At 37.0% G+C, this 27,113-nt stretch overlaps 3 protein-coding genes, 1 long non-coding RNA gene and 1 other non-coding gene across 5 annotated transcripts; 3 read left to right on the top strand and 2 right to left on the bottom strand.

The window, feature by feature from the left end:
- Positions 1–1,548: 1,548 nt before the first annotated feature.
- LOC103433378 (uncharacterized) lies at positions 1,549–7,471 on the top strand. The gene is made up of 2 exons (XR_011580091.1): positions 1,549–2,022; positions 6,634–7,471. It is a non-coding gene; the product is annotated as an uncharacterized lncRNA (long non-coding RNA).
- A 3,372-nt stretch (positions 7,472–10,843) lies between these two features.
- Positions 10,844–13,781, bottom strand: LOC103427563 (uncharacterized). The gene is made up of 3 exons (XM_008365622.4): positions 13,118–13,781; positions 12,183–12,878; positions 10,844–11,494 (listed from the first exon to the last, which is right to left on the bottom strand). The coding sequence occupies exons 2-3, from the start codon at positions 12,861–12,863 to the stop codon at positions 11,078–11,080; spliced, it is 1,098 nt and encodes a 365-aa protein (XP_008363844.1). The 5' UTR covers positions 12,864–12,878; positions 13,118–13,781; the 3' UTR covers positions 10,844–11,077.
- Positions 13,782–16,515: 2,734 nt separating this feature from the next.
- LOC139195050 (uncharacterized) lies at positions 16,516–17,787 on the top strand. The gene is made up of 2 exons (XM_070820230.1): positions 16,516–16,627; positions 17,219–17,787. Exons 1-2 carry the CDS (start codon positions 16,516–16,518, stop codon positions 17,785–17,787), a joined length of 681 nt encoding a protein of 226 aa, XP_070676331.1.
- Positions 17,788–23,867: 6,080 nt separating this feature from the next.
- LOC103427564 (late embryogenesis abundant protein EMB564-like) lies at positions 23,868–24,695 on the bottom strand. The gene is made up of 2 exons (XM_008365623.3): positions 24,494–24,695; positions 23,868–24,247 (listed from the first exon to the last, which is right to left on the bottom strand). The coding sequence occupies exons 1-2, from the start codon at positions 24,624–24,626 to the stop codon at positions 24,081–24,083; spliced, it is 300 nt and encodes a 99-aa protein (XP_008363845.3). The 5' UTR covers positions 24,627–24,695; the 3' UTR covers positions 23,868–24,080.
- A 2,193-nt stretch (positions 24,696–26,888) lies between these two features.
- TRNAN-GUU (transfer RNA asparagine (anticodon GUU)) lies at positions 26,889–26,962 on the top strand. Its single transcript has one exon. It is a non-coding gene; the product is annotated as a tRNA-Asn (tRNA).
- The last annotated feature ends 151 nt before the right edge of the window (positions 26,963–27,113 follow it).

Below are 27,113 nucleotides of genomic sequence, written 5' to 3'. Positions count from 1 at the left end.
CCACTCGGCCATCTCTCTGAAAGATAATTTCTATTTTATTTTTATCCCATATTTTATTTTTATTCCACCCCATAGAACACAGACATATGTGTTAATACCATTACTATCTACAAAAAGATATCGGGTGTGAATCTATCGGTCTATCTATTATGTATATATATAATATAGATGCATGATCCAGCAAGCATTGCCCATTTGTAAAATTTATAAAGTAAAAAAAAAAAAAGGATTCATGGTAAAAGGATTTGCAGTCATAAATAGCTCCGATATTGTTATTCATGATATTGATTTGATTCAATATCATCGAGATGCAATGCATCCCATTGAATTTACAGGCGAAAGATTTATTATCTCGATGGGATTAACTCTCGAGTTATTGCAAATTAAAGAAAAATTAAACAATGAGATTATGGAAGTAAATATTCTCGCATTAATTGCTATTGCACTGTTTATTCTAGTTCCTACTACCTTTTTACTTATAATATACGTAATGTGACAATCCGTCCTTAATTTTACGTTTTTATTAATTTTAAAAGCATGGATTTACGAAAATGCCTTAGAGGTAAGGACTTTGACTTCCGTTGACCATCGGTTTGAGAGACGTATGACTTATTCTTTTAGCGTATCCTTGTAGTACTCGTCACTATGAACGCATATGCGAAAGCCGTTTGCAAGTCCGGATTATAACGGTATAGTTACGGACGTTTGAAATTGGTTAAGTACATTTTAGTTAAATATTTTTCAACTCCCACCATATGGGGATGGTAACCAATTTGAGGTGATGAAGGGATATAAGTGACCAATCAGAATTTGGGTGAAAGAAGCCCAATCGGAAATCAGGAAAAAAAAAAAAAAAAAAAAAAAAAAAGCCCAGCTTTCCCGTGGGTTCTTCCACACATTCAACCCAGTTTGACCTCCAATTTTCCAAGGTCGATTTTGGACAACTCCGGTGGATTTTTTCGATGCCACCACCATCATCTTGAAGTTCTCATTCCCCTCTACAAAACCCAACCAAGAACCACCTTGATTAACCACGGTATGTGGCAGTTTGAGGCCATGAAAGTCGATGAAAATCAATAGTGCTCCGGCCACTCGTTTCAATTTTTCGGCGAATCGGCAAAGCGATGGCCGATGCCACCACTTGGGCTTTGTAGCCCATCATCTCAGGAGTAAATCCCAACCAACCTTGATGTGAAATCCCGTCCCCGGAATTTCACTACTCATTATGTATCTCGTAATTTAAGTTCGTATTTCACGTTTACGTCATTTTTATTACTTAATTTTAATTCCGTAAATTTTGGGAATTAAATTGATTAGTTATCTAATTGGAAGTTTCATAATCAATCTTTATCTTCCGTTGACCTTTCGAAGGTATAACTAGTGTTTTTGAATAGATCTCGAACCCACGAACGCATAGGCGTAAGCCGTTTGCGAGTCCGGGTTTTAACGGTATAGTTGCGGACATTTGAAGTTGTGTTACTAAACTATAGATTTTTAAATTTATTTAAAACTTCTATGTGGAAATGATAACCAATCAGGAAAAAAAAACAGAGAGAGAACTCTAGAAGCTGCCTGATGGCAGCAGGGGAGAGGAAGAAAAGAAGAGATGCGGAAATCAAACGCACATCAGCAGCAAAGAGGATTTTCCTTTTCCTCTCCTCCTTCAAATCTTATTTTCCTCTTTAAATTCACTCTGGAACTCCAAATTTTGTGCAGTTTTGCCCACGAACTCAGACTATCTCAGCGAGACAATCTCTACTCTCGAAGGGTGATAGTCTTTCAGAGAGTGGATTAGACAGAGATGGCAAATCAAGGTACTAATAAGCGCAAGGAAGAGAATGCCCGCCACATGGCCAATCTCCGTCGCCTCATCATGGCCTGTAATGTTATTTATGTGCTAATGGTGGCTTTGATATGACTACTGGTGGAGTATGCGGCTATTTGCATGATCTCATCTACATCACCTGCTCCGTGCAAGTCATGTCCATAATCTCTGGAAAATTTTGGTACACATATCTGCTGGTGAGATCTATCTAATTAACCATTTTTCTTGTTGCCACCCATTTATATATATATATATATATATATATATATATATTACCTGCTTAGAACCTTGCGTGGATGTTTCCAATGAGGTGGAGACTCATCACCATTATCATGTGTTTATTTACCAGGAATGAGAATGTAAGATTTGGGGATTATTCTCATTCCTGACATATCTGCATTTACTAACACTCAAGGAATGCAAATGTTGGGTGTTAGCTTATGGTAATTTGCTGCTTTGGTTCTCAAAAGCAATATGATTTGTCAAGTTCTGTGAATCTGCTAAACAAAATTAAGTTTTGCCTAACATATTCTTTAATCAATAGAGAAGTCAAAGAATACTGTCTCTCTTTTGAATCTTTGTGAATAAGGGTAGGAATGGTAGTATGGTATTAAGGGTCTAGGAATGCATTTTTGTTATGGAATTTGTGAAGTTCAATAACTCTGTCAAATTTGGATTTTGGGCCAATATTACGGTTTTCTTAATTGATTGTGCTTAAGTTGATGCATCATGCTGGATATATAATATGTTCGGAAATTAATCTTTAGTCTTAGGAAGTGTATGTTATGATTAGAATGGTGATAGCGTCTGTCCACAAGACTATGAATGAGTGTGTCATGTCTTCTCTGTAAATTTGTTCGGACCTTATGTCTTGAAACTTTGTTTGGATGTTGCATCTTAATCAAAATAAATGAAACCTCTGAGAGGCACTACGGGATACTAAGTGAAGTCTAGTGGGCCTACATTGGTTAGAGAGTGACTTGAACATACATGATATGGTTATTACCTTGATTTCTTATATTGGTATTATCTATGAATATGACTTGGTTTTATAATGTGACTTCTATTGAATGTGATTTTATATATTTAGCCATAGACCTATGTTTATTAAACATGATTTGGCTTGTGTACTGATGATGATTGTGATATGTGAATTGACTTGCATATTTGAAAGGTGGTTGATTTGCATAGATGGTATGATATGATAAAATGTGAGTGACTTTAATATATGTGATATAGGTGATTATCCTGTTTTCATAACTATTATCCTGTGTGGATATGAGATGGTTTTATGATTATGTTTCCTATAAAATTATTAAGTTTTATATTGAAGTTTCTGGTGTGGGATTTGACATGCATATTGGAAATATTGTTGTTGTATGATTGGCTTAGTGTGATGAAATGTGAGGGGTAGTAGTGGACCGTTAACCCATTGTCATGGGGTTTGTCACTTCGAAACATGTTTCACCCCTCGTTTCATTATTTCATTTCTCGTTTCGTTGAACCTTTGTAACCTGAGTAACTTGATCCATGTTTTGTTTCATTGAGTGGTTGTTAGGCATTGTACTCCGTGATTCCGTTGAGTGATGATCCGGAATCGTATCCTGGTTTGGATTCCGTTTAGTGATGGTCCGGAATCCCTTCTACTCTGCGGTTCCGTTGAGTGATGATCCGGAATCGTATCCTGATTTGGATTCCGTTGAGTGATGGTCCATAATCCCTTCTACTCTGCGGTTCCGTTGAATAATGGTCCGGAATCTTATCCTGGTTTGGATTCCATTGAGTGAAGGTCCGGAATCCCCTTTGGTGTCTTGGTTTAGTTAAGTGGTCTGAAATCCCATTTTCCAGAGATGTAGGCTTCGGCCGAACGGCGTCACTGTAGCCCCGCATTTCAGTGCATTGGATGTGTTATTGATTGATATGGTTTGAAATGATGTTTGTTATGATTATTGTAATTATGATTAGAATTGTTGGCTATTGTGACTAGAGAATATTATTGTGCTTCGTCGAATGTTCTTGGGATGTTGCATGCCTGAATTGTGGTTTGTGTGGAGACATAATGGTTTATGTGATGAAAGTTCGAGTGTATTGAAACGACGAACTACAAATGGCTTGATCCTTATTTAGGGTACGTAGGCAGTCTAACGAGGAGGTTAGATGCAGCCATAAAGTATACACAAAATTATTATGCATCTGGATCTTGAATTATATATTGTTCATATCCTAAAGGCGGAGTATGTTGAGTTACGGGCATTTAGGGACGTCATGCGTCGATCTTGGACGTATGTCGGGATCGGGGCGTGACACTTGACCCCGTTGGGCCACCGTAGACGACGAATCAACGCTGGGAAGCTTTAGGCACCCGCCGGCTTTGTGGGAAAAATTGATCATCTTCTGTCCACTTTTGGACTTCATGGCAGGTATGAAAGTTGTTCATCTATCTGAGATCTTCATTTCTGTAAAATTTGAGAATTTTTAGAAATAGTGGAATTTTCCTGCGAACCGTGGCGGCCAGCCACCACGCGAGGCGGTGCGTGGGCCGAGACCTCATCTGACCACCTTAGGCTAATTTTGAAGCCCTGATTCCATATTTGTCATCCGTTTAGTGAACTTATGATGTTTTCATGTAGTTTCATAGTTGACCACCTAGTTGGCCGTCATGGGGTCCTTGCATGAATTGACGATCCAACCGTTGGATCGTCACCAAACCTTAGAACCTTATAGTACGTAATATTTGAGGATCATAGGAAGTTACGGATTGAGAAACCGTGTATGGATCTTCCCGAATTGAATTTGTTAGTTCACAAAATAAAGTGTTGACCTCCACTTAATTTTGGCAATTGGCGAAGATTCGACCATTGGATTATTCTAAAACTTTAGAATGTTGTTTTAGAAGCATAATTTGAATCTTTGGAAGTTATGGATCAGAAATCTAAGGTACGAATCTTCCGGATCGAGTTATGTAGGGTTGTGGACCCTACCGTTGACCTTTGACCGACGATTGACTTTTGGTCAATGAGTTTCAAATCATTCTAGAACGACCTTGGGGATGTGTTTTATGTCAGTTGTGTGTTCTATCAATAAGAATCCTGAGTTGTGATTTGATATTTGTTCTAGGCAACGTTTGTTCGTGACGTTTTGATATTTGTGCTAGGGAGTTATAACGCGGACTCCAAGTGAGTAGGCAGTTTATTTTATACCTATACATATTGATAATTTCTCTAAATGCGTATTTACTTTACTTTTACGCTTATATTGCCAAGTATCGTTATTGTGATATTAATTGTAATAAATGCTGTTATATGGTTGGGATATTACTATCATGACATTCATACATATTTGTACATGCTCATCTTGCTGCACCAGTGTTAGTACTCACCCCAGGGCCAGGACCAGTCATTCACGTGTATGTTCACATCGCACCGTTTGCTCGCCTTAGATCCAAGTTAGGTGCTAGTCTTGTCGGGTAGATTGCATTAGGCAATCCGACTTGTATATGATGTGCTTCTACACCAGTCTTCACGTGATCGTAATATTAGAGTGTATTGATTACTCCCAGTCTTGTACGTGTCGGAAATTATCTGTTCGAACTCGTGTGTCAGCTTAGATGGATGAGCATTTAGCTATACTTGATTATCACATGATTATATTACTGCGGCATTTGATATATCATGACTTGGCATATTTCTGGTTATAATGTTGTTGTATTATTGTTTACATACTTACATAGTATGTTTTAAGGAAACTATACTTGTTTTACAAGGAGGGGTTAGTATATTCGGAAATAAAGGTTTTTACAAAACGTTGTTTTACTGACCCACTCAACTTTGTTTTTCGCCCCTCCTGGTTTAGTAGCTTAGCTTGCGTGTAAACGAGGACTCTGGCAAGATCTTAGTAGATGGGTACCTTAGTGGTATAACCCTCACCCTAATTACTGTACTGTTCTTATGCTCTACCATCACGTGTGAAATGGGTGCAATCTCGCTCACCGGCGCACTCTTTTGTTTTAGGCACTTTTAGGTTTAAATTTATTCACTTTTTCACATCACTTACCCTTATAGTTACGTTACCTCACAGTGATGGCCAGCATGCTTCAACCTTCTCAAGTTAGGGTGTGTCACATAAAAACAGTCAGCCAAGGTGATTAATTTGAATTAAACTTGATTTTTTATTTCTTATCAATAATTGCAGAGAAGAAAATGATAAACATTTTGCGTCTTAAATGAAATGGGCAGACTAGAATAAGTTGTATTCTATACGATACGATATAGTGTGGTAGAAAGATTTAGATATTTCTTTCTACCATACTATCTAGTATTGTTATTGTAGTGTATAAAATTGTATTGTAATGCGGGTTAATTTAATATAGATTAATATAGATCAATCTACAATAGTAACATCATATTCCTTTTCTCTATATATAGAAATCGATTTAATTACGTGTATAATATATATATTGTATTGTAATGCGGGTTAATTTAATATAGATTAATATAGATCAATCTACAATAGTAACATCATATTCCTTTTCTCTATATATAGAAATCGATTTAATTACGTATATAATATATATATATATATATATAGTGATCATGTATATTATATAGTATCCCAATTCTATTTCTTTGCTTTATCTATTTGTATTTTGTATTGATTTCCATTAAATTAATTTGAAATAATCGAAAGCGACTTTTACAATTAGAATTTCTAGATTTCTGATTATTTTCAATATGAATCCCGGTTGAGAGAATCAATCAGAGAAGTCATTGATTGAGGAATTGACAAAATATCCATGGGAACTTCTTCAGATTTTGAAAAAAATGGGATCACTTCTTATGGACTCGTTGAGAATGATTCTGATCTAGTTCATGGCCTATTGAAGCAGAAGGCGCTCCGGTGGGATCCTCACAGACAGAAAAAGATTATAGTCAGTTTGATAATGATCGAGTGACATTGCTTCTTCGGCCCGAACCAAGGAATCCCTTAGATATGATGCAAAATGGATCTTGTTTTATCGTTGATCAGAGATTTCTCTATGAACAATACGAATCAGAGTTTGAAGAAGGGGAAGAAGTCCTCAACCCACAACGGATAGAGGAAGATTTATTCAATCACATAGTTTGGGCTCCTAGAATATGTCGCATTTGGGGCTTTCTATTTGATTGCATTGAAAGGCCCTATGAATTGGGATTTCCCTATTGGGTCAAGTCATTTCGGGGCAAGCGGATTATTTATGATGAAGAGGATGGGCTTCAAAAGAATAATTCAGAGTTCTTGCAAAGTGGAACCATGCAGTACTAGACACGAGATAGATCTTCCAAAGAGCAAGGCTTTTTTTCTAATAAGCCAATTCATTTGGGACCCTGCGGATCCACTCTTTTTCCTATTCAAAGATCAGCCTGTGTTTTCACATTGAGAATTCTTTGCAGATGAAGAGATGTCAAATGGGCTTTTTACTTCCCAAACGGATCTTGCTACATCTATATATAAATGCTAGTTTACCAAGAATACACAAGAAAGGTACTTCGAATTGTTAATTCATCGCTATAGATGGCTTCGAACCAATAGTTCATCATGTAATTGATTTTTTTGTTCTAATACTCCATCTAAGAGTTATCAGTATTTATCAAAGTTGTTTCTATCTAACGGAACACTATTGGATCAAATGACAAAGACATTGTTGAGAAAAAATGACTTTTCCCAGATGAAACGAAAATTGGATTCATGTAACAAAAGAAAGGTTTCCCTCCTTAGCCGGAGAAGGGTAAGATAAGTTTTTAGATATTGTGTGTTTTAAGAAACTATACAATCAATCGAAGGGGTGGATCCAACCCAAACAAAAAAGAAAGATTTCTTCTAAACAAGGAATTAAGGAAACAGGATTCAGATTCAAAATACAAGGCAAAGGGAAAAAAATTTCATATATTTTGTATCATGTTATTCTTAGGGTTGACCTTCGCTATTTTTTATCATAACTTGACTTGATATTATAATAATATCACTTGAATATTATATTTTATATAAAATTTAATGGAATTAAAAAAAAATTATTATAAAAGAATTACATTTTTTAAAATTTAAAATTAAAATTTTGAATTTATTAAATAACTTATTAATAACTTATTAATTTATAATATAATAACTTATTAATTTATAATATCTTTATATAAACTAACATCTTTAGATTATATTAGAATATAAAATATATTTATAATACATAGATATTTATTATTTTATATTTTATACAATTATATATATATTTATTATTTTAAAATTTTAAAATTTACATATTAATGATTTAATCGGTCTTCTCAAGGCAGTTTACTTACTTACTTTAAAGAGTAAGAAATTTTTGTTATAGATAATGGATGTCCTTGGCTTCATCTGAACGGTGTAATAAAGCAAGGTAAGAGGAACATATAAGTCATGTTGCTTGTGCTTAATTAATGTATAAGACTTGGATCAAGCTAGGGCTCGTTCGCTTAGCAAATCTTTAATTAGTAAGAGCGTTTCTTATTCAAGTCATTCAAAATATCTTTCTTGACATAGAAATCGAAAAAAAAATGTATAGATATGGAAATAAATTGTGTCCAATAGGATTTGAACATACACCAAAGGTTTAGAAGACCTCTGTCTTATCCATTAGACAATGGACGCTTTTCATTCCAATTTTCCTATATCTTGTTTAGAAAAATAGTTGAACCAATTTTCAAGTCAATGATGCATTACATTAATTATATTCATAATTTTTTTTATAAAATATTCAAAATCTCAAAATGTTTAATTCTATTTTTTTCTTATTTTTTATTAATTTAATAAAAAATAAAGTAAAAGCGGGTAGTGGGAATCGAACCCGCATCGTTAGCTTGGAAGGCTAGGGGTTATAGTCAACGTTGATTCATCATTTTTAACGTCTCTAATTCAAAATTGAATGTGAAATTTTGGTTTCATTTGGCTCCTTTATGGAAGATGTTTAAATTCCTATATTAAGACATGAACGAAAAAAAAATTCCACCTGTAACATCTATGTCAGCTTTTCTGTCTGAATGTATTCAGAACAACCCGCTTTCTAGACGATCCCTATAGAAAATAGGGGGATTATATTATAACAACCTTTTAAGTTACTTTGTTCTCTATTTCTATGTGAGAGAATCCTTAGAGCAAGTCCACCCCTAAAAATGCAGTCCATTTAATCCACTCAAATGAATAGTGATTGACCCCAATTAACAGTAATTGGTCAAATGCATCTCCACCCTTCAAAAAATATGTTGGTACAAATGCATCTTCATCCCAAAAAAATGCGCTAGCACACAATCCATTTAAAATATTATTAATTTTTTAATAAAATAATAAAAAAATTACATAAAGTAGTACAAATAAATAAGAAATTACATAAGGTACTAAAAATAAATAAGAAATTACATAAAGTACTAGAAATAAATAAGAAATTATACAAAGTCTAAGGAGTTAGGATATGTGGTGCTAGGATCTGTGTAGCTAGAACCCCCTCGACTTGTTTCCTAATCTCTTGCACGCCTCCTTCGCACCACGTCTCTTTTTACCGATGTCCAAAAATATTTAGAATTCGGAGACATTCCCACTAGAGGCTTGTTCATAGTGTCACGATCTGCTTGAACCATCATTTCTTCTCTAAGCATCAGGTTTTCTCGTTTAAGTATTTTTCTTTGTCTCTCATTAGCCGCATCACGTATCTCAGTAGCATCTAAGATTGCTTGCATAGTCGCAGCTTTTGTCTTATATCTAGCCGCTTCATGTGCTATGTTCAGTTCACCTTGGCGAGCAAGTTCGTCCATATATTTTGTGTAGTCATTCTTGGAAAAACTCCATTTTTTCTTTGCCGCCCATTTACCTTGAGGCCTTAGGGACCGACAAGTCGGCTCATGCACTTCTTCAGGCGTCATTTCCCGCTCTTTAAATGTGTCGCCTTCCTGTTCGACCGAGTCTACTTCTGATGAACTGTGTACAAAGATGTCGTGCATGACAACTTTTGGACTGGTTTGCACAAGTTTGTATATGGGACAATCTTTAAACAATTTTTAATAATTTTTATAATAATTTTTATTAAGTTAATTAATCTGGACCGTTGGATTTGAAAAAGATTCAAATCCAACAGCCCAGATGTGGACACGTGGCCAACGGCCATAATTCTGACCGTTGTATTATTTTTTTTTTACGTTTTTTGGGCGAAAATCCTGGACCGTTGATCTTGGGATCGAACGGCCCAGAACGCACCACTTCACTAGCCGTTGGGTTTGAATTTCAATTTTTTTTACCGTTGAAAATCCAAAGGCCCAGAACGAGCCACGTGGCTTCTCTCGCTCCCCTCTGTTGCGCCTGCACCGACAGGCCCTGCCCCTTTTTTCTTGTCGGGAACGTGTGCATGTTTCCCACACTCCTGACACAAAAAAAAAAATCAATAGTGGCCTGTGATGTCATGCTGATGCCAGCGTGACATCACATAAGCCGGGCCTTTGCTTAGCACGTTTTGAGCTGCCCTAGAAGTTGGCTTGGGCTGGGTGCTAGCCTATTTGGCTAGGTTGGAATTGCTCTTGGGGAAAGCAATTTGTCTCTACCGAGCTAAAACAATTTGTTAATGTCTCTAATAAACCAAAATCATTGTTTAATAGCCATTTTGCTTCAATTTCCGTAATACAAATTCCAAATTAAAGATTTAGTTACGATTAGAAAATTTAAGCAATTAAGTCTTAAATTCCATCTTTAATTTAGCAGTTGGCCTACAAAACCAGCTCAATTTTTACGGCCTTTTAACGTAAAAATTATACTGAAAAAGGGAAATGCCGGTGGTTTTGAGGTCTATACATGTAGGAGGGAGGAACAAAACGTGGTCATACGAGATGAGAACACTACCTTGCGTGTTGAACGATGGATGTGAATAAAATTAGGTTCAACATAACTTCCTCATACATTAGGGTTCTATAATGCTATTGATGTATGAATTCATGAACCTATGAATTCATGAACCTTTGCTGGAGAGAGTACGCAGACAATGCGATCACATAAATTGATAAGCAGATAATTGGCAAATCATAATAGGGTAGCAACGACACAACACGCAAAGAAATCACCACGCTGGGTCAACAACACGGACATGACTAGAGTAGCAGATTGTTCCAAGTTTTCTCAAACACTATCATCAACAAAACGGTCTCGAGTGACTTATTTATGTACACAACGGAGGTTGTGAAATTCGCAACATATATATGTTTTTACTTACGAGGCTTCAGCAACCGGGTAATGCATGTTAGCGAGCGAATTTTTCAAGAAGGAGCTCCCACAATAAGAATGCTGGTCTGGGCTGCCTACCACAAGCTCACCAAAACCATTGTTTGTGTCAACCAATGTTTCACGGGGATCCATTGATCTGTAACACCTCCCAGAAGACCCAGATTTGCGATATTGCTTCTTATCTTTTCCTCGTGAAGAACTGCTCTTTTGCCATTTCTTTCCATCTTTCTTACAATTTTTCTTGTTCTTTGACTTCTGCTGTTTCTTGGCTGTCACTGTATGTGACATTGATGTAGCAGGCGGATCGTACACATCAGGGGCCCATTTGACAGAAAGTTTCCCGGGTGATAATCCCTCTTTCGCCCGGCTACCTTTTAGGGCAGAAAGTAGCTTCGAAGGAGACTGCACAAGGCATTAAGAACAATAAGAACCTATGTTATGAGAACTACACAAAACTAGACCATCACAACATTTCTTTTCAAGTGGCTAGTTCAATCCATCCAAAACTAAAGACATAAACATAATTATACTAAATCATAATTCCATATTTTCTGGAGAACTTAATATAGGAGATGCACAGAAAATAGTATGTAGCTTCTACACATTGCATGATATGCTAGAGACCAACTATCCGGCAAGAAGGACAAGGCATAATGAACAGGACGAAAAAGCCAAAAAACAAATGAACATTTTCTATATCACAAAGAAACAAACACATTTTGCCTCCACCACTTTAAGTGAAGCCAAGAGGGCGAGGACGGGATGCGATCATACCAACTCACATGCACTGGATCCTATCAGAACTCCGAAGTTAAGTGATTTGACAAAAAAAAAAAAAAAAAAAAGAGGGGGAGGACAACCCAAAACTCTAAACCATCTCCGAGTATGCACCACTTTGTGTGATGTGCAGTATATCAAGCTAGGCATAGTCCAATATAGGGTTATTCACTCATTACAATAACAACAGGTTCTTAAGTATATCAACTGAAAACAAAAGTGGTAATGATTAATGGGATGTCCAAGAGAGAGAACATAGTATGAGGGGGAAATGGTGCACAACTCTGTTCCAGTAAGCATATAAATAACTTACAGGCAAAGACACTGAGCGCGAGTGGGCATGGTGATGATTTTCATCCCCGCATAGCACTTCTTCTGGTTCCTCCTTTACTATGCTTGAGGCATTAGGAGAGAGCACACCAGTAGGAATAGGAAAGGTTGCACACTTGTTCAAGCATTTTCGAGTGACGTTTCCCTGTTGTGCATTAGGAACTTCATATGTGTTTCTTTTTTCCACACCACTAGTATTATCCCCATCAGGTGCATGTTCCACTTCTCCAACACCTTTGATCTCAATCGACTCTTTTCCAACATCTTTGGCATCAATCGACACTTTTCCAACATCTTTGGCATCGACGGACACTTCTCCAACATCTTTGGCATCGATGGACACTTCTCCAACATCTTTGGCATCGATCGACTCTTCTCCAACACCTTTGGCATCAATCGACTCTTCTCCAACACCTTTGGCATCAATCGACTCTTTTCCAACATCTTTGGAATCAATAGACTCTTCACTAACATCTTTAACATCAATCGACTCTTCTCCAATACCTCTGATATTCAAGGACTCACCAACAGCACTTACAAGGTCGCTTACTAAATAATCTTCAAGCAAAGTACGAATTTGCTCTTGGTTCGCAGAAGGCTGCAAACCTTGTAAACTGTCTACATTTCGCAACACCGATTTCCCACTAGAAGAGCTTATGTCCATCTACAATAACAAATTCTACACAATGCCAAAATCCACATGTTAACAACATCAAACATCAAACATCAAACATCATTGAAGAAATCAAATCAACACAGTTAACCGGAGAAATCAAATCAACACAGTTAACCAAATCATTGAGCTACAAAAATAACTACATATCCATCATATAATCGAAATATCCAGCTGCCTCATTATCTGAACCTAAATATAAACAAAAACAATGAACACCAAGCTAAATTCATAAAATTAATTACCTCGAATAAAGTTAGCAGATAGAACAAGCTTCGCACCAAGATCTTACAAAACGATTCCAAACTTTTTAAAGCCTTAAAGAGGATTTCTTCGATCCTTAAAACCTCAGATTTCTCGAAGAAATCTCGACGAGAACTCTCTAAACTTCGCTACAAACTGGGAAGCTAAGCAAGAACCACAAGATAAACGAACCCAAGTGAGATTTCGACCTAATGTTAACTAAGGTTACCGCGCCGATCACCTTTTTCGAGATGTTTCAGACGATGAGAGCAAGAGCCGCCGTGGAAGGAAGTCAAGTTGGGGACCGAGGGTCGTAGGAGGAGGTGAGTGGGCACCGAAGGCATTATCGTATGCTCTTCGAAACCCCTAAACCCGTACGTTGCAGCAAAACCCGCCCCAGATCGTGAACCAGAGCTGCGAAATCTGAGAAACCCGGCTTCTAGGTAGTCGTGAAATCGGGGGATTTAGCGGCTTTCAGGGGATTTAGCGGCGGAGCATGGCGGAGGAAGGAAGAATGGATGGATTTGGTGGTGGGTCAAAGTCAAAGGGAGCTTCAGAGATCGCAGAAATGGAGATCAGAGCGGATGGGATTTGGGGGTTTTCCTTGTTTGTATATAAGGAGGAGAAGAAGACGGGTAATGCTTTTGGGTCAATGGGTCCACGCCCGAGTCTGCCGGGTTCGCAGATTATATCGGAGACGTACACGTGTTCATCGGGGATTGCCGCTGGGTCGCGGGAGATTTTTAGTTAGGTTGGGCCAGGTCAACTAACATTTTCCTTTTTCTTTTATTTTTTATTTTCAAGAAAAGGGCTTTCTTGGTATATTTATTTTGCTATTTGTAATTTAAGGGACAATGACTTTTTTTTATTATTTTTTTTATTTTTAACAAAAAATATTATTTATAATAGGAGATGGGCGAGTGGGTTATCATAGTGAGTTAGCAATAATATGATTCAAATTCGTTTTTGACGAAAATCAAAAATAAAATACAATGCTCAAGTAGGGCTAGTTTCGAAAATAAGAAAGGAAAACAAAACCAATATCTGATTGAAAATCATTAATTTTCAAAATTAGTTCCATTTTTTATTTAGTTTAGTAAATCGAAATGATGAACCTTGTGTAGATTTCTCAGCATTTGGAACTAGACCTGACAAAGTTGTGTTTGCCGTGTTTTTGTGGTTTTTGTGTCAAGTCAATTATTATAATGGGCCATGTCGTGGCTACTAAATTATCTTAATGAGTTTAAGAATTCAAACTTCAACCCGACCTATTAAAAACAATATATACTTTAATAAAAAAATTCAAATGAGATTACTAAATATTAACATCTGAATTCGTAAGGTCCTTTGATTTAGCAATAGGACTACAATTCCGTTAACCACTACAAGCTTAGACTTTCATCCCATATAAATATTACTTTCAAAACACATAACGTTATGCGATAAATACAAAACAAGTATACTATGTTAAATATGAACGAGTCAAGTACGTGAAATATACATGAGCACATGTATAATACACATATTACACGTGAAACTATGACTATCATATAGTTAGGGTTTTTAGTTTAACGGATTACCTACTTGTAGATTTGAATCAAAGCGTTATGTAACTGATTGACCTGATAACACATCGGATCGATTAAGCTTTGACTCAAAATCTGTTATTTTCGTATCATTTTATATCGGATTAACGGGTCATGTGTTAAATGCTAGGTCTAGTTGGAACTTCTAATCCAATTGAGAGATGTGAAGTGAGTCGCCGTTAAAGAGAAGATGAGTGAAGTCGAGAGAACAAGAGCTTATCCACTACATAAAACTTCCAAATTTAATGCAAATCCAGGTGGTAAATCAAACAAAGTTTATCAGAAAATCACGTATTGAAGAAATCCAAATGCAACGACGGTAGTCGATCAAAGAGTGGTGGTAGTTGGCCGCCGTTTAGAACGAGACGGAGAGAGACGAGCAACAGAGTGATGATGGGGGCGGGGTCCGGTGGTCTGGGTTTGAGAGATTGAGAAGAGGAAGGAGACTCTTCTCTTCGCTCTTCTATTCAAAACAACAGTAGGAATTTAATCTTAACCAATATAATGGCTAGGATTATTTATAATGATATGTATTATATAATAAAAGTTTGAAAAAAATTATAATCAATTCGGTTTGGTATTACTAAAAATACGGCGATGAGGTCCATAATCATGTACCGAATTATCGAAGAATAATCCTCTACCAAGAATTATCGAAGAATAATCCTGTGTTGTTGCAGTCCTATTAGATTAGAAATGTGATGGTGTAAATCCTAGTATATCTTGGAATATCTCTTATATTCCTATTAGGAGTAGATTACCTGTTAAATGTTGTAATCCTAAAGGGAAAGGTTTTTACCTATCCTACTACTATAAATAAAGGCACAATGGGATGATACAAACACACCCACAATTACACATCTCTCTCATTCTCTCTACCTATTGCCGCACCCCTCTCTCTAAGAGCAACTACACTATCCAGTGTAGGAGCCCTCCCCCCATGCTATTCACTATTTAATCCACCCAGTAAACAGTAACTGCCCTTAATGAACAATAATTGTCGTGGCAATTGCCTTTTACATCTTCACTCCTGCATTGAATAGCCATGGCAATTGGCAATAAAATAATACATAATAATTTTATTTGTAATTTCGGATAAGATTTTTAATCGTTCTCGTTGAGCCACGTATCATTATCCGAAAAGCCAATAGCAATAAAATATTTGTATTTTTTTATTTATAAAATAATTCAAAATAATTTTATTTGTAATTTTGGATAAGATTTTTAATCGTTCTCGTTGTGCCACGTGTCATTATCAGCAAAGACAATTATTAGTGATGGATTTTCGATAAGATTTTTAATCGTTGTGTTACGCCACGTGTCATTATCTGAAAAGACAATTATTGGTGATGGATTTCCGATAAGATTTTTAACCAATCACGTCGTGTCACGTGTCATAATCCGATTACAATCTTTGAGGCTAGATTTCCACCAGATTTTTAACGAATAACGGCATGCCACGTGGCATTATATACAACCTAATCATTTTGGAATCCTCCATATAATCCACTATCCATCCTCAGAAATCTCACACCAATTTTCTCAAGATCTCTATCATTATTCATAGTCTCTGCTTCATTCTTCACCAAAATCCCTATCATTATTCATAGTTTTTGCTTCCTTCTTCACCAAAATTTCTATCATTATTCATAGTTTCTGCTTCCTTCTTACAATGTCTTTTTCTTCTTTTTCAAAGATGATGTGGGAAATCGATCAAGAAGAGGAAGAATTGTTTAACCAATCAGAAGGAATGTTCAATGCCGTTGATTGGGCCAACAATGAGATGGAAGAGGATGACGAGCGTAGACGGAGAGATGACGAATCAAGAATGGCAGGAGCCTCACACTCTCGTCGAGTTCCAAGCTATGGTTCAGATCTGTAGGTCCAACCGTGCTGTAAACATTGATATAAACAGGCAACGACGAGGTTAGAAGCTCTTGGACGATTATTTTGTCCGTAACAGTGCATTCCCTGATACGTACTTCTGACGTCGTTTTAGAATGGAACGACATGTGTTCAACAAAATCATGGGCGCTATTTGCAACCATGATTCTTACTTTGTGCAAAAGCCGGATGCTTTTGGTGCTATGGGTCTCCTGCCTCAGCAAAAAATTACTGCTGCCTTGAGGATGCTTGCATATGAAGCAGCTGCAAACCAAGTGGACGAGATAACAAGGATGGGAAAATCAACCATTCTTGAGTCCCTGATGAGGTTTTGCTCGGCAATCGAATCTATCTACACAGCAGAGTACCTCCGGAGACCTACTCATATGGACTTGGAAAGGTTTCTGAAGAAGGGCGAGATGTGAGGTTTTCCAGGGATAATTGGAAGCATTGATTGTATGCACTGGACTTGGAAAAACTGTCCAAATGCATGGCAATGCGCTTATGGGGACAGAAAAGGATCAAAAAGTATCATTTTGGAGGCGGTGGAATCTTTTGATACATGGATTTGGCACGCCTTTTTCGGGGTTCCGGGAGCTCAAAATGATCTCAATATCCTTGCCCAATCCCCAGTGTTTAACGAAGTCCTGCAAGGAAAGGCACCAAAAGTCACATACTGGGTCAACAGACGTAAGTACGACGGGCCATACTACCTAGCAGACGGCATTTACCCAAGATGGGAATCGTTTGTCAAAACAGTGTCACGTCCACGAAGTGCAAAGGAAAAATACTTTGCAAGCTGTCAAGAAGGATGCAAGAAAGATGTGGAGCGTTGTTTTGGTATACTCCAAGCTTGCTGGGCTATTGTTAGGGGTGCTGCCAGAATGTTTGATGTAGAGTCGCTTCGATCCATCATGATGACGTGCATCATTCTTCACAACATGATTGTGGAAGATGAGTACGATTATGATGCCGTTGATGAATATCAGCTAGACACGATAAACAATTCTAAAACACAAATATATTGTGTTCATGATGCCACTGAAGAACCTGTGCAACACGAACCATTACAAAGGGATGGACGTTACAATGATAGGGTCATTCAACGATATACTGCACTTCAAAGGCCATATATGCACAATGCCCGCCAAATTGACTTGATAGAGAACCAGTGGGAATTGAGGGGTGCTGAAGATACTTAAGTTCATTAGTGTTATTTGGTGTGTTTATTTTATTTTATGTGGTGTGTTTTTTTAGTTCATTTAGTGAGTTGAAATGTAATTTTGGTATGTTGAAGTAATTTTATTTGGTGTTTGTTTTTATTTGGTGTGTTTTTTTGGTGTGTTGATGTAATTTTATTTGGTGTGTTGATGTTATTTTATTTGGTGTGTTTAAATGTGTTTTGAATAAAGTACTAAATTAAATAAATTGGAAACAACATATTCAATAAATAACCAAATTAAATAAATATACTCTTAGTTTAAATAAAGTACTAAATTCAATAAATTAGAAACAACATAAAGTACTTTATTCAATGAATAAGAAATTACAACCCGAATTGATTGGAAAATTATGGGTTTGTGAATGGATAATCATCACCTAACCAATTTGTCATGCTAGGATGATCTTCTCTTGTCTTGCTAGGATGATCTTCTCTTGTCTTGCTAGGATGATCTTCTCTTGTCGTGCTAGGACCATCTCCTCTTACTCTCGCTTCTCTTGCATGCCTCATTCGCATCACGTCCGCTTTCTCCGACTTCCAAAAATATTTAGAGTTTGGAGACTTCCCTTCTAAAGGCTCCTTCATAATGTTACGATCTTGTTTAGCCATTCTTTCTTCTCTTCTATGTTCCCTTTCTTGCCGAAGTAGTTCTCTTTCTCTCTCATCAGCTTCAAATTTTTTCTCAAAAGCTGCAGCTTTTGCATCCTCTCTAGCCTTATCAGCCTCAAATTTAGCCATTTCCCGGGCCAAAGTCAATTCACCTTGGTGGGCAAGGTCTTCCATATACTTTGCGTAATCATTCTTGGAAGCATTACCTTTTCTCCTTGAAGCCTTCTTACCTTGAGGCCTAATTGGAAAACGGGTCGACCCCGACGCTTGTTCAACGGGGGGGGGGGGGGTTTCAGGCACTTCTTCTGCATCATCTTCATCATGATCATGCGAGGCATGATCGGGTGTAAAGTGTAGATGGATGCTGTTCATGAAAACTTCTAGACCGACAGGCATAACTCTGAATTTAGGACAATCTTTGACAATATTCCAACATTCAAACTGGGTGAATGTTTTGTTTTTGCTTTTGGTTTTGGCACCATACCAAGCTTGTGCTTGAAGTTCCTACATAATGAGGGAGAATAAATAATTATAGGTAACAAAAAATAATACAAACAAATAATTATAATGAAAGTAGGTAACAAATAAATAATACAAACAAATAATTATAATGAAAGTAGGTAACAAATAAATAATACAAACAAATAATTATAATGAAAGTAGCTAACAATTAAATAATACAAACAAATAAATAATATATTATTACCTGATCCGTTAAATTTTCCCCACTTCAAAGATTACCACTAGCTTGTGCAAAGGCGTCTCTCCACGTACTAAACGCTTGGCTAAGTAATTTCCAACGACTGGACATCGATTCTTTAGTTCTTTGCCCACCCATTTTCTCAAGATAATTGGTATGAATAAGACTCCACATTTCTCACAACAGTATCTCATTACCCGTAAGCAAATCATGAGTAACTTGAACCCAACTAGTACACAACGCAACATCTTCAAGAAGTGTCAAATTCGTACCTGCTTGAGTTGTCATTTTGTTAGAAAAAAAAATTGGATTCAAACTTTGAGAGAAAGATAGGAATGTGATTGAAAGTAGTTGAGAAAATATGAAATTGTGGTGTAAGGTAGAAGATAATGAGAAGGTATTTATAGAAAAGTAAAATCAAATTTTTTTATAATTTTTCATAATTTTTTTTTGGATTTTAAAGAATTTCTTACATTTTTAAATTTTTTTTATTCACCTAATTAATCTCTGTAGTTGGATTTTAAAAAAAATTGAATTCCAACACTCCAAATTGTGCCACGTGGCACAACGGTAACATTTCCGAATTTTTAATTGTTTTTTCTTTTCTTTTTTTAATTTACAAAGCCTAATAATGTGGACCGTTGATCTTAGATCAAATGGATGAAATTAAATGAGATTTTTAAATATTTTTTACTGTTGGAAATCTAACGGTTCATAAAATAAGGCCGTTGCAATCAAACGAACATGGGGAAGCCACATGGCTTCCCCAATGGTAACATTTCAAAACAAGCGTCGCGGGCCCCAACCCTGTTTTTTTGTCGGAAGACGCGCGCCCACGTGCATGTGAAATGCATGCGCTTGACGCAGCCCTCGGGCTCTCGGGCGGGCAATCGACGCCGGGTGTCACGTCCTGATCCCAACATACGTCAAAAATCGACACGTGACAACGAAAATAATGTTCGTTGAATACGGTATAAGTTACGGAATAAAATACTTTAACTGATAACCCAAAATAATGTGAAGGTGGCTAAGTTCTCCACAAAATATTTACAATTATGTACATCCCAAAAAGAAGCATAATCTTTGCTTTACTAAGAACAAGTATGAGGTGCTCAAAAGAAAGTCCCAAAAGATAGAGTACAAGAGTGAAACAAGGGTAACCTAACACTCCAAGTCTCTGATAACTGCACTGCTACCCCCACCTACAAATTTCCCGGAGTCTACTCAAACCTGTCACTTGTACGATCAGTGCCTACACCATCGGAATGGTGCACCAGGCAAACAACAACCTAGATAAGTTAAGAAGTTTATGCGAGTGACAATAATATCAAATATGTGAGAATAATGCTAATGCCAACCATCAAACAAAGTTTACACATCTTGAATATAAATCATTCATAAGAAATCAATACCAACTTTTGCAAACCCCGAAGGAATCACCCAAACACCCAACGGTTCATCTGAAACCAATCACAACATCTCACAACCATCTTCTCAACAACACAATGAAAAGTAGAGTTAGAGCGACACAGTTTGACCGAAGCCTACCCCTTTGAAGCCATCTCAATTCAAATTCAATACATCCCAAGGTGAGTAAGATCTCGGACCTTCACTCAATGGAATGTGAAATAGGAGGGATTCCGGACCATCTCTCAACAGAATCCAAGTGGATACGATTCCAGACCCTCACTCAACAGAATCGCTAAATCAATACGTAACAATAACTAAATGAAACCCAATTTAGATATGATTCTGGAACATCACTCAACAGAATCGCGGAATAGAAGGATTCCAGACCATCTCTTAACGGAATCCGAGTGGATACGATTCCAAACATCACTCAACGGAATCGCAGAAGACCAACAATCAGAATGTACGGCGACTCAAAGAAATGGGACAAGCACATGCTACTTAATTTACAAAAACTCAACAAAGAAAGATTAGGCACAATTACTAAATTTAGAACCAATCACCGAAGCGGAAGGTGAAACCATATTGAAGCAACAAATCCCCATCATAATGGTTAACAGTCATTACTAGTCCTCACATTAATCTTAACATGTCAATCATACAAATCAAACCACATTTCCAATATACATGCCACACCCCATTTCATTAACATAAATTGATGTCGAAGTATTGGAATAACAATTCAATAGAACATATTCATAAAACCAATTCATATCCACACAGGATCATAATTATGACAATCTGATAATTACCAATATCACATATATTAAAGTCACTCGCCTGGAGTCCGCGCTAATGTACCCTAGCACGATAGTCAAGGCATCACGTTCTATCACCGCCTAACAAAGCAAAAGTCCACATTTAGATTTCCTTCGATAATTCACATACTCAAAAATTCTCATATGTCTCCCACAACAACATTTAATGAGGAATCGAACCGTCGTTCTAATGTAGGGTCCATGATCTTACGTTATTTGCTTCGTAAAATCCAATCACTAGATTTTCACTTATAAGTCCCTAAGGTCCTTAAACAATCTACAATAGCATATTAAAATCTTGTCTCAATTCAATGATAAGATTGTCAATTGTTAGAATAATCAAGTGGTAGACCTTATCGATAATATATACAATCAACAACATTTTCATAAATCAAATGTCACATATCGGAAAATTTGACTTTTTCAAAAAATTCTCAAATTTTACAAGAATGAAGATTTCAACAAGTAGAGTAAACTTGATACCTGTGGCCGAGTCCAATTTGGTCAGGAAGGCCCTCAAATTAGCTCGCACCCAACGAAACCCTAAGGTGGGTGTTATTCAATTCGGCTTCTTTGGTGTTCCAACGCCCCAACCACCAATTGGGTTTTGTTCTTGGGTCCAAGGGAAGCTGATTAAGGGTGATGGTGAATGGTGATACTCTCCGAAATGACAATTCGTCATTGAGAACCCCCGGGTTCTCCTATGGAGTTCTACATGAAATAGACCTTAAAACCCTTGATTTTTTTGTAGAGAGGGAAGGAGGAAGGTAGTGGAGCAAGTTGCAAGTGAAGGAGGTAGGAAAATTAGAAGAGAAATGGTAGGAATTGGCCTAACATTGGCCGGTTTGAAAATAAAAAGGGTTTGGTGGTGGTAGATGGGTTCACCCAATGGAAAAAGAAAATGTCCACATTTTCCTCCTTCCTATTGATCTTTTCTCAACCTTAAAAAAAAAGGAACTTTAACGAAAAGCACCCGGTACTGTTCACTTTAACGAAAAACCACATTTTTACACTAAAAAGTCAATCCTGGTACTATTCACTTTACCCTTTATTTTGTCCTTATCATTAAAACTCAAAGTTTTCAAACATTTTTCATTAGTTTTCCTTAAAAAAAATCTGCTAGGTCCCCTTAATAGTGGTTGCTGCCTAAACTTTTTCCACCACCTAATTTGCCCAATTCCACTTATAATAGCCGGTCCATTAATCTAAAAAGGGTTTGGGTCTTTTACCCATAAGTGGAAATTAAAATGATTTTCACAATCTAAAGTTTCACCACTTCAAACGTCCATAACTATACTATTATAATTCAGACTCGCAAACGGCTTTCACCTATGCGTTCGTGGGTTCAAGATTTATTTAAAAACACTAGTTGTAACTTCGAAATGTCAACGAAAGATAATGATTGTTTATGAAACTTCCAACTCGATAACTAATCAATTACTAAACTTATAAGTAGTAGAATTAAAATTAACTAATAAAGATAACGTAATTGCGAAATATGAATTTAAATTACGAAATACATAATAAATGGTGAAATTCCGGGGATGAGATTTCACACCGGGCCTGCTCCTCGGACCTCGTCTGTCACTCGGGCTACCCAACGTTGGACCCTATCCCCCTAGCAATTTGGTCCTGTTTGAAGGCCTGGCCCCCGAGCAACCTCCCCCACTGGAGTTGCTCTAAGGTATCCATAATTGTTCAGTAAATTATGCCTACAACATGTACCAAATTATTGAGATTCTTCGGTATCATGTTACCAAAATTTTTGGGATTTTGGGCCAAATTTGGGTTTCTTGGGTTGGCTTCGAGAGTTTCAGTATTTTCTTCTAGACCTACCTAAAAGGATGTTTTATCTTAGAAAACTTTAACGAAAAATTTCTAGTACTGTTCACTTTAACGAAAAACCATATTTTTACACTAAAAAATCAATGCTGATACTATTCACTTTACTCCTTATTTTGTCCTTATCGTTAAAACTTAAAGTTTTCAAACCTTTTTCATTAGTTTTCCCTTTATCTTATTCAAAAGGCATTAGTAGTACAATTAAGAGTGATTTGGCTTAAATTATTAGCATTAACATGTGACGTCGTTAAGTAAATTTTGAACTCTATAGAATAAAACGGTTTATTGATATTGGAAGATCTGTTTAGATTTCGGCATTGTCGGGGTTAAAATGTGATTGTAGACAAACAATTTCGCAAGCGTGCGAACCTAATACACAACGTTTGAAATTCCCCTGAATGTTTGAAGCGAAATTTTTGTGCCACACGAAGGAAGGCTTGGACGTATGAAGAAAAATTAGGAAAATCATACAAAAAAAAAGATTAAGAACTGATACCAATGCCATTAACTAAAAGACTGATCCTTAAAATTATGAGATATTTAACTATACTAAAAAATCAATTCTAATATTATTCGGATCATCCTTTATTTTGTCATTTTCGTTAAGGAAAAATTTTCAAACTCTTTTCATTAATTTTCCTAAAAATTAAACACAAGGAGATTACATGAGTCATAGTTACATGCAAAAAGCAACCCCTTATTAGATCTGAAGGAAGTTGCTCCACAAAAACTCTCCCAGCTCGCATTTCCTAAATGAGGTTGGCGGTCACACTACAAGAGAAAAAGAAGCAAACTACCAATGTTACAACTTATGTTACAGACACTGACGTAGCTAGAAACACTAAAAAACGAAATCCAACTGGGGTTTTGGGAGCCACCAATGTTGCTCCGAAATCAGCGATTCTTGGTCTTGTACTTGGACTCGTCAATCTTGATGCCTTCCTCAGCAGCACGCTCACCTCCGGACTTGTCGGAGGTGCTCAGCCCGCCTTTCTTTCCCATTTCATGGTATCCCTCTTCCCCTATCTGTTCCTTCCTCGTCTGCCCTCCACGGCACCGCCCTAATTTATCATCACACAATCATTCATTAATCATTCAGAGACTACAACAAATATGTCAAAACTTACTTTCACCTGGAATGCAAAGGTTGCATTATAGAGAATATGACTCACTACCACATAAATTACCATATTTTTTGGCTTTCAGGTCTCGACATACTGCTACCCTTGCATATAGCGTACTAAGTGCATGAAATTTCTTTCTCGCAGGAGAAGTGGAAAGAGTGAGTAGTTAAATGAATTAGTTACCTTCAGCAAGGTGCTCCTGAGCCTCGAGGCTATGGCCACCAGTACCACCGGGGACGACAGTCTCTCCCCTCCTTGCCTTCTCGTCCAGCTCCTTTCTCTTCTCGGGGTCTTGTCTTTCCTGTTCCGAAGCCATTTCTTAATTTCCAAACTCGAGTTCTTCTCACAAACCCTAGCAACTGTACGCAAAGTTTGACCCAGTGAGGTAATTGCACTTTTCAGTACTGAGTTACCGTTAGGAGGGGAGTTGGGGTTTATATAGAGGAAGGATTGGAATGTGACTGAAGAGGCAGAGAGAGGAGGATGTGACACGTAATAGGGTAAACGTGGCTGATGAGGAGCTCTAGAACTTTGGGGGTAATGCCACGATTTTGCTTTGCTCTGTCAAAACGGTTGTTTAACCTGCAGTAAGAAGGACACGAGTCCATTGCTTAATTCGGTCACTGAATCCGCACCGTTGCCAAGGAGATGATCATGCAAAGTCATCCTTTACATGCACATCCACATCCACAAATAAACCCTAGAAACTGTATGCAAAATCATCTCCTGATATTTACACATGCATGAACAAAAATGAATACAAGTACCAAAGAGAGGAGAATTCAATTTGCGACCTGTGTTAACGTCATCGATAGCTCGATCAAAAAGCTAGCTAGTTTGTTGACAATATGATAATTTGAATAAGATCCATCACTTATCGAATGCGTATATAATGCAAGTTCTGGACTCGATTTGGATCTAGTCTTTCTTTTTGCTAACAAAGATGCTTGGAACGTACATACAAGTTCTTACAATAATTACAATTCGTTGTAAGTGCGTTTGTTGCACCAGACTATTACGGATTGACCTAGCTCTAAAAATTAAGTTGGATTGACTTATAATATATAAGCTAGACTGACGTAGTGAAATATTGTGAATTTTGTGCATTTCAACGAAGAGAAATTTAAGAAAGTGATATTGACTTTAATTGATGAGGAAAATTGTTCTTGTTGACCTATGCTAGAAACCATCAACCTATGCCAAAATATAAAATTATTTAGTGACCTAAACCAAATTTTATTTTTATTTTTGGTGCAAAGGGTTTTTGCTTTTTATTAACTGTTGGGATCTGTTTGGTTGGTAAGAAAATGATGGAAAAGGGAAATTGAAAATCATGGTTTTCTAAATTGTAGAGGATGAGTTTACTATTTCAGCAAAAGAATTTATAATAGTCCTATAACAGCCAATTCCCCAAATTTGTTTCCAATCTCCTTTGATTAGCAGCCAAATGTATTCAAGTACGTATATGCTTTACGATTTAGGTAGATATTGGTGTTAATTATGATGAAGAGATTTGGTTAGGTTTTGGAACTGGCTGGAAATGCTGCAAGAGACAACAATAAGAATGGCATTATCCCAAGGCATGTGCCTATTGGCCGTGAGGAACGATGAAGAACTTGGAAAGCTCCTGAAGGGTGTGACCATTGCTCATGCTGCTGTGCTTCCCAACATCAACCCTGTGCTTCTGCCAAAGAAGCCCGAGAGGGTTGCGAAGGAACCCAAGTCGCCCGTCAAAGCTGCCACCAAGTCCCCTAAGAAGGCATAACGTATCGAATTAGTAGTGTGTTTGGTAGCAGTGCAATGTGAAGAAAGTTGAGGTTCTACCCTAAAACCAATTGGCAGTATGGGAAGTATCCTAACTACTTATAAGCACATGCAAGATCCATCATCTCATTGATGTGGGATTCGCTCTCAACACAATGCACTTGTGTATGGAATCTCCATGTTTGTACTTGGTTAGTAGGATGCCTTCATGTGTCGTTAAGACCTTTCTACCCTGTTTCGATATCCATTTTGAACGTCCATGTTTCATATGAAATGAAAATTTTCCGACTTCTAAATTTTGCTTTTTGCAATGCAGTTGGAGATAATTTATACAAGTGGAGTGGTTTCTGCAGACTCTCACTTTCTACACACCCCTCTTAATCGTGGCTCTTGATTTTCCTTTGGTTTGTTCAATCCAAATGGTTAGGGAAAAAATAAACAGGTGCACTAGAAGTGAAAAAGAGTGAGCATAAATCGTTTCTCTTTGTATAACTATTGCTTGATTTGGTGTTTTCTTCCACTTATATCTTTTAACTTTGAGAACATCTACTGCATGATTCTCGAGTTGGAAAATTCTAGTATGCAACGATATATGTTATACATTAATTGTTTTATCCATGCGACAAGTCGGGTTCATCTTTCCCTCCTAGAGTATAGAATGATACTTGTCATTGAATACATGTGCCATATACTGTTGTACGGTAGAAAGACTGCTAGGGTTGTTTTTTTCTTTTTTTTTGAAATCTCTCATGATAAGATGGTGAGTTTGCGTTAAGCAATTTAGAAAGCGTTTGTTATAGAAGTTTATCGAACGGCTGGAATAGCTCAGTTGGTTAGAGCGTGTGGCTGTTAACCACAAGGTCGGAGGTTCGAACCCTCCTTCTAGCGTCTTTTTTTTGTAATATTTTTGTATTTTACATAGGCAACATAAGTTGGATTCTTGAAGTGGTTGCACTTGAATTTTTAATAAAAATTTGAACTTGTTTTAATTAGGCAACATAAGTTTGATTCTTGAAGGCGCTGCTTCACGAAATGCTCT

Source organism: Malus domestica, chromosome 04 (assembly GCF_042453785.1).
Source record: "Malus domestica chromosome 04, GDT2T_hap1".
Classification (NCBI taxonomy): Eukaryota; Viridiplantae; Streptophyta; class Magnoliopsida; order Rosales; family Rosaceae; genus Malus; species Malus domestica.
This window is presented reverse-complemented; position numbering and strand designations above follow the sequence as displayed.

Bases quoted from the DNA above. Each gene is read 5' to 3' on its own strand.
- LOC103427563 (XM_008365622.4), bottom strand. From the start codon at position 12,863: ATGGACATAAGCTCTTCTAGTGGGAAATCGGTGTTGCGAAATGTAGAC. The intron at 11,495-12,182 runs GTAAGTTATTTA...TGCCTTGTGCAG, and splicing joins CGCGCTCAGTGTCTTTGCCT to TCTCCTTCGAAGCTACTTTC.
- LOC139195050 (XM_070820230.1), top strand. From the start codon at position 16,516: ATGACGAATCAAGAATGGCAGGAGCCTCACACTCTCGTCGAGTTCCAA. The intron at 16,628-17,218 runs GTTAGAAGCTCT...CCCAATCCCCAG, and splicing joins TATAAACAGGCAACGACGAG to TGTTTAACGAAGTCCTGCAA.
- LOC103427564 (XM_008365623.3), bottom strand. From the start codon at position 24,626: ATGGCTTCGGAACAGGAAAGACAAGACCCCGAGAAGAGAAAGGAGCTG. The intron at 24,248-24,493 runs GTAACTAATTCA...ATGATAAATTAG, and splicing joins TCAGGAGCACCTTGCTGAAG to GGCGGTGCCGTGGAGGGCAG.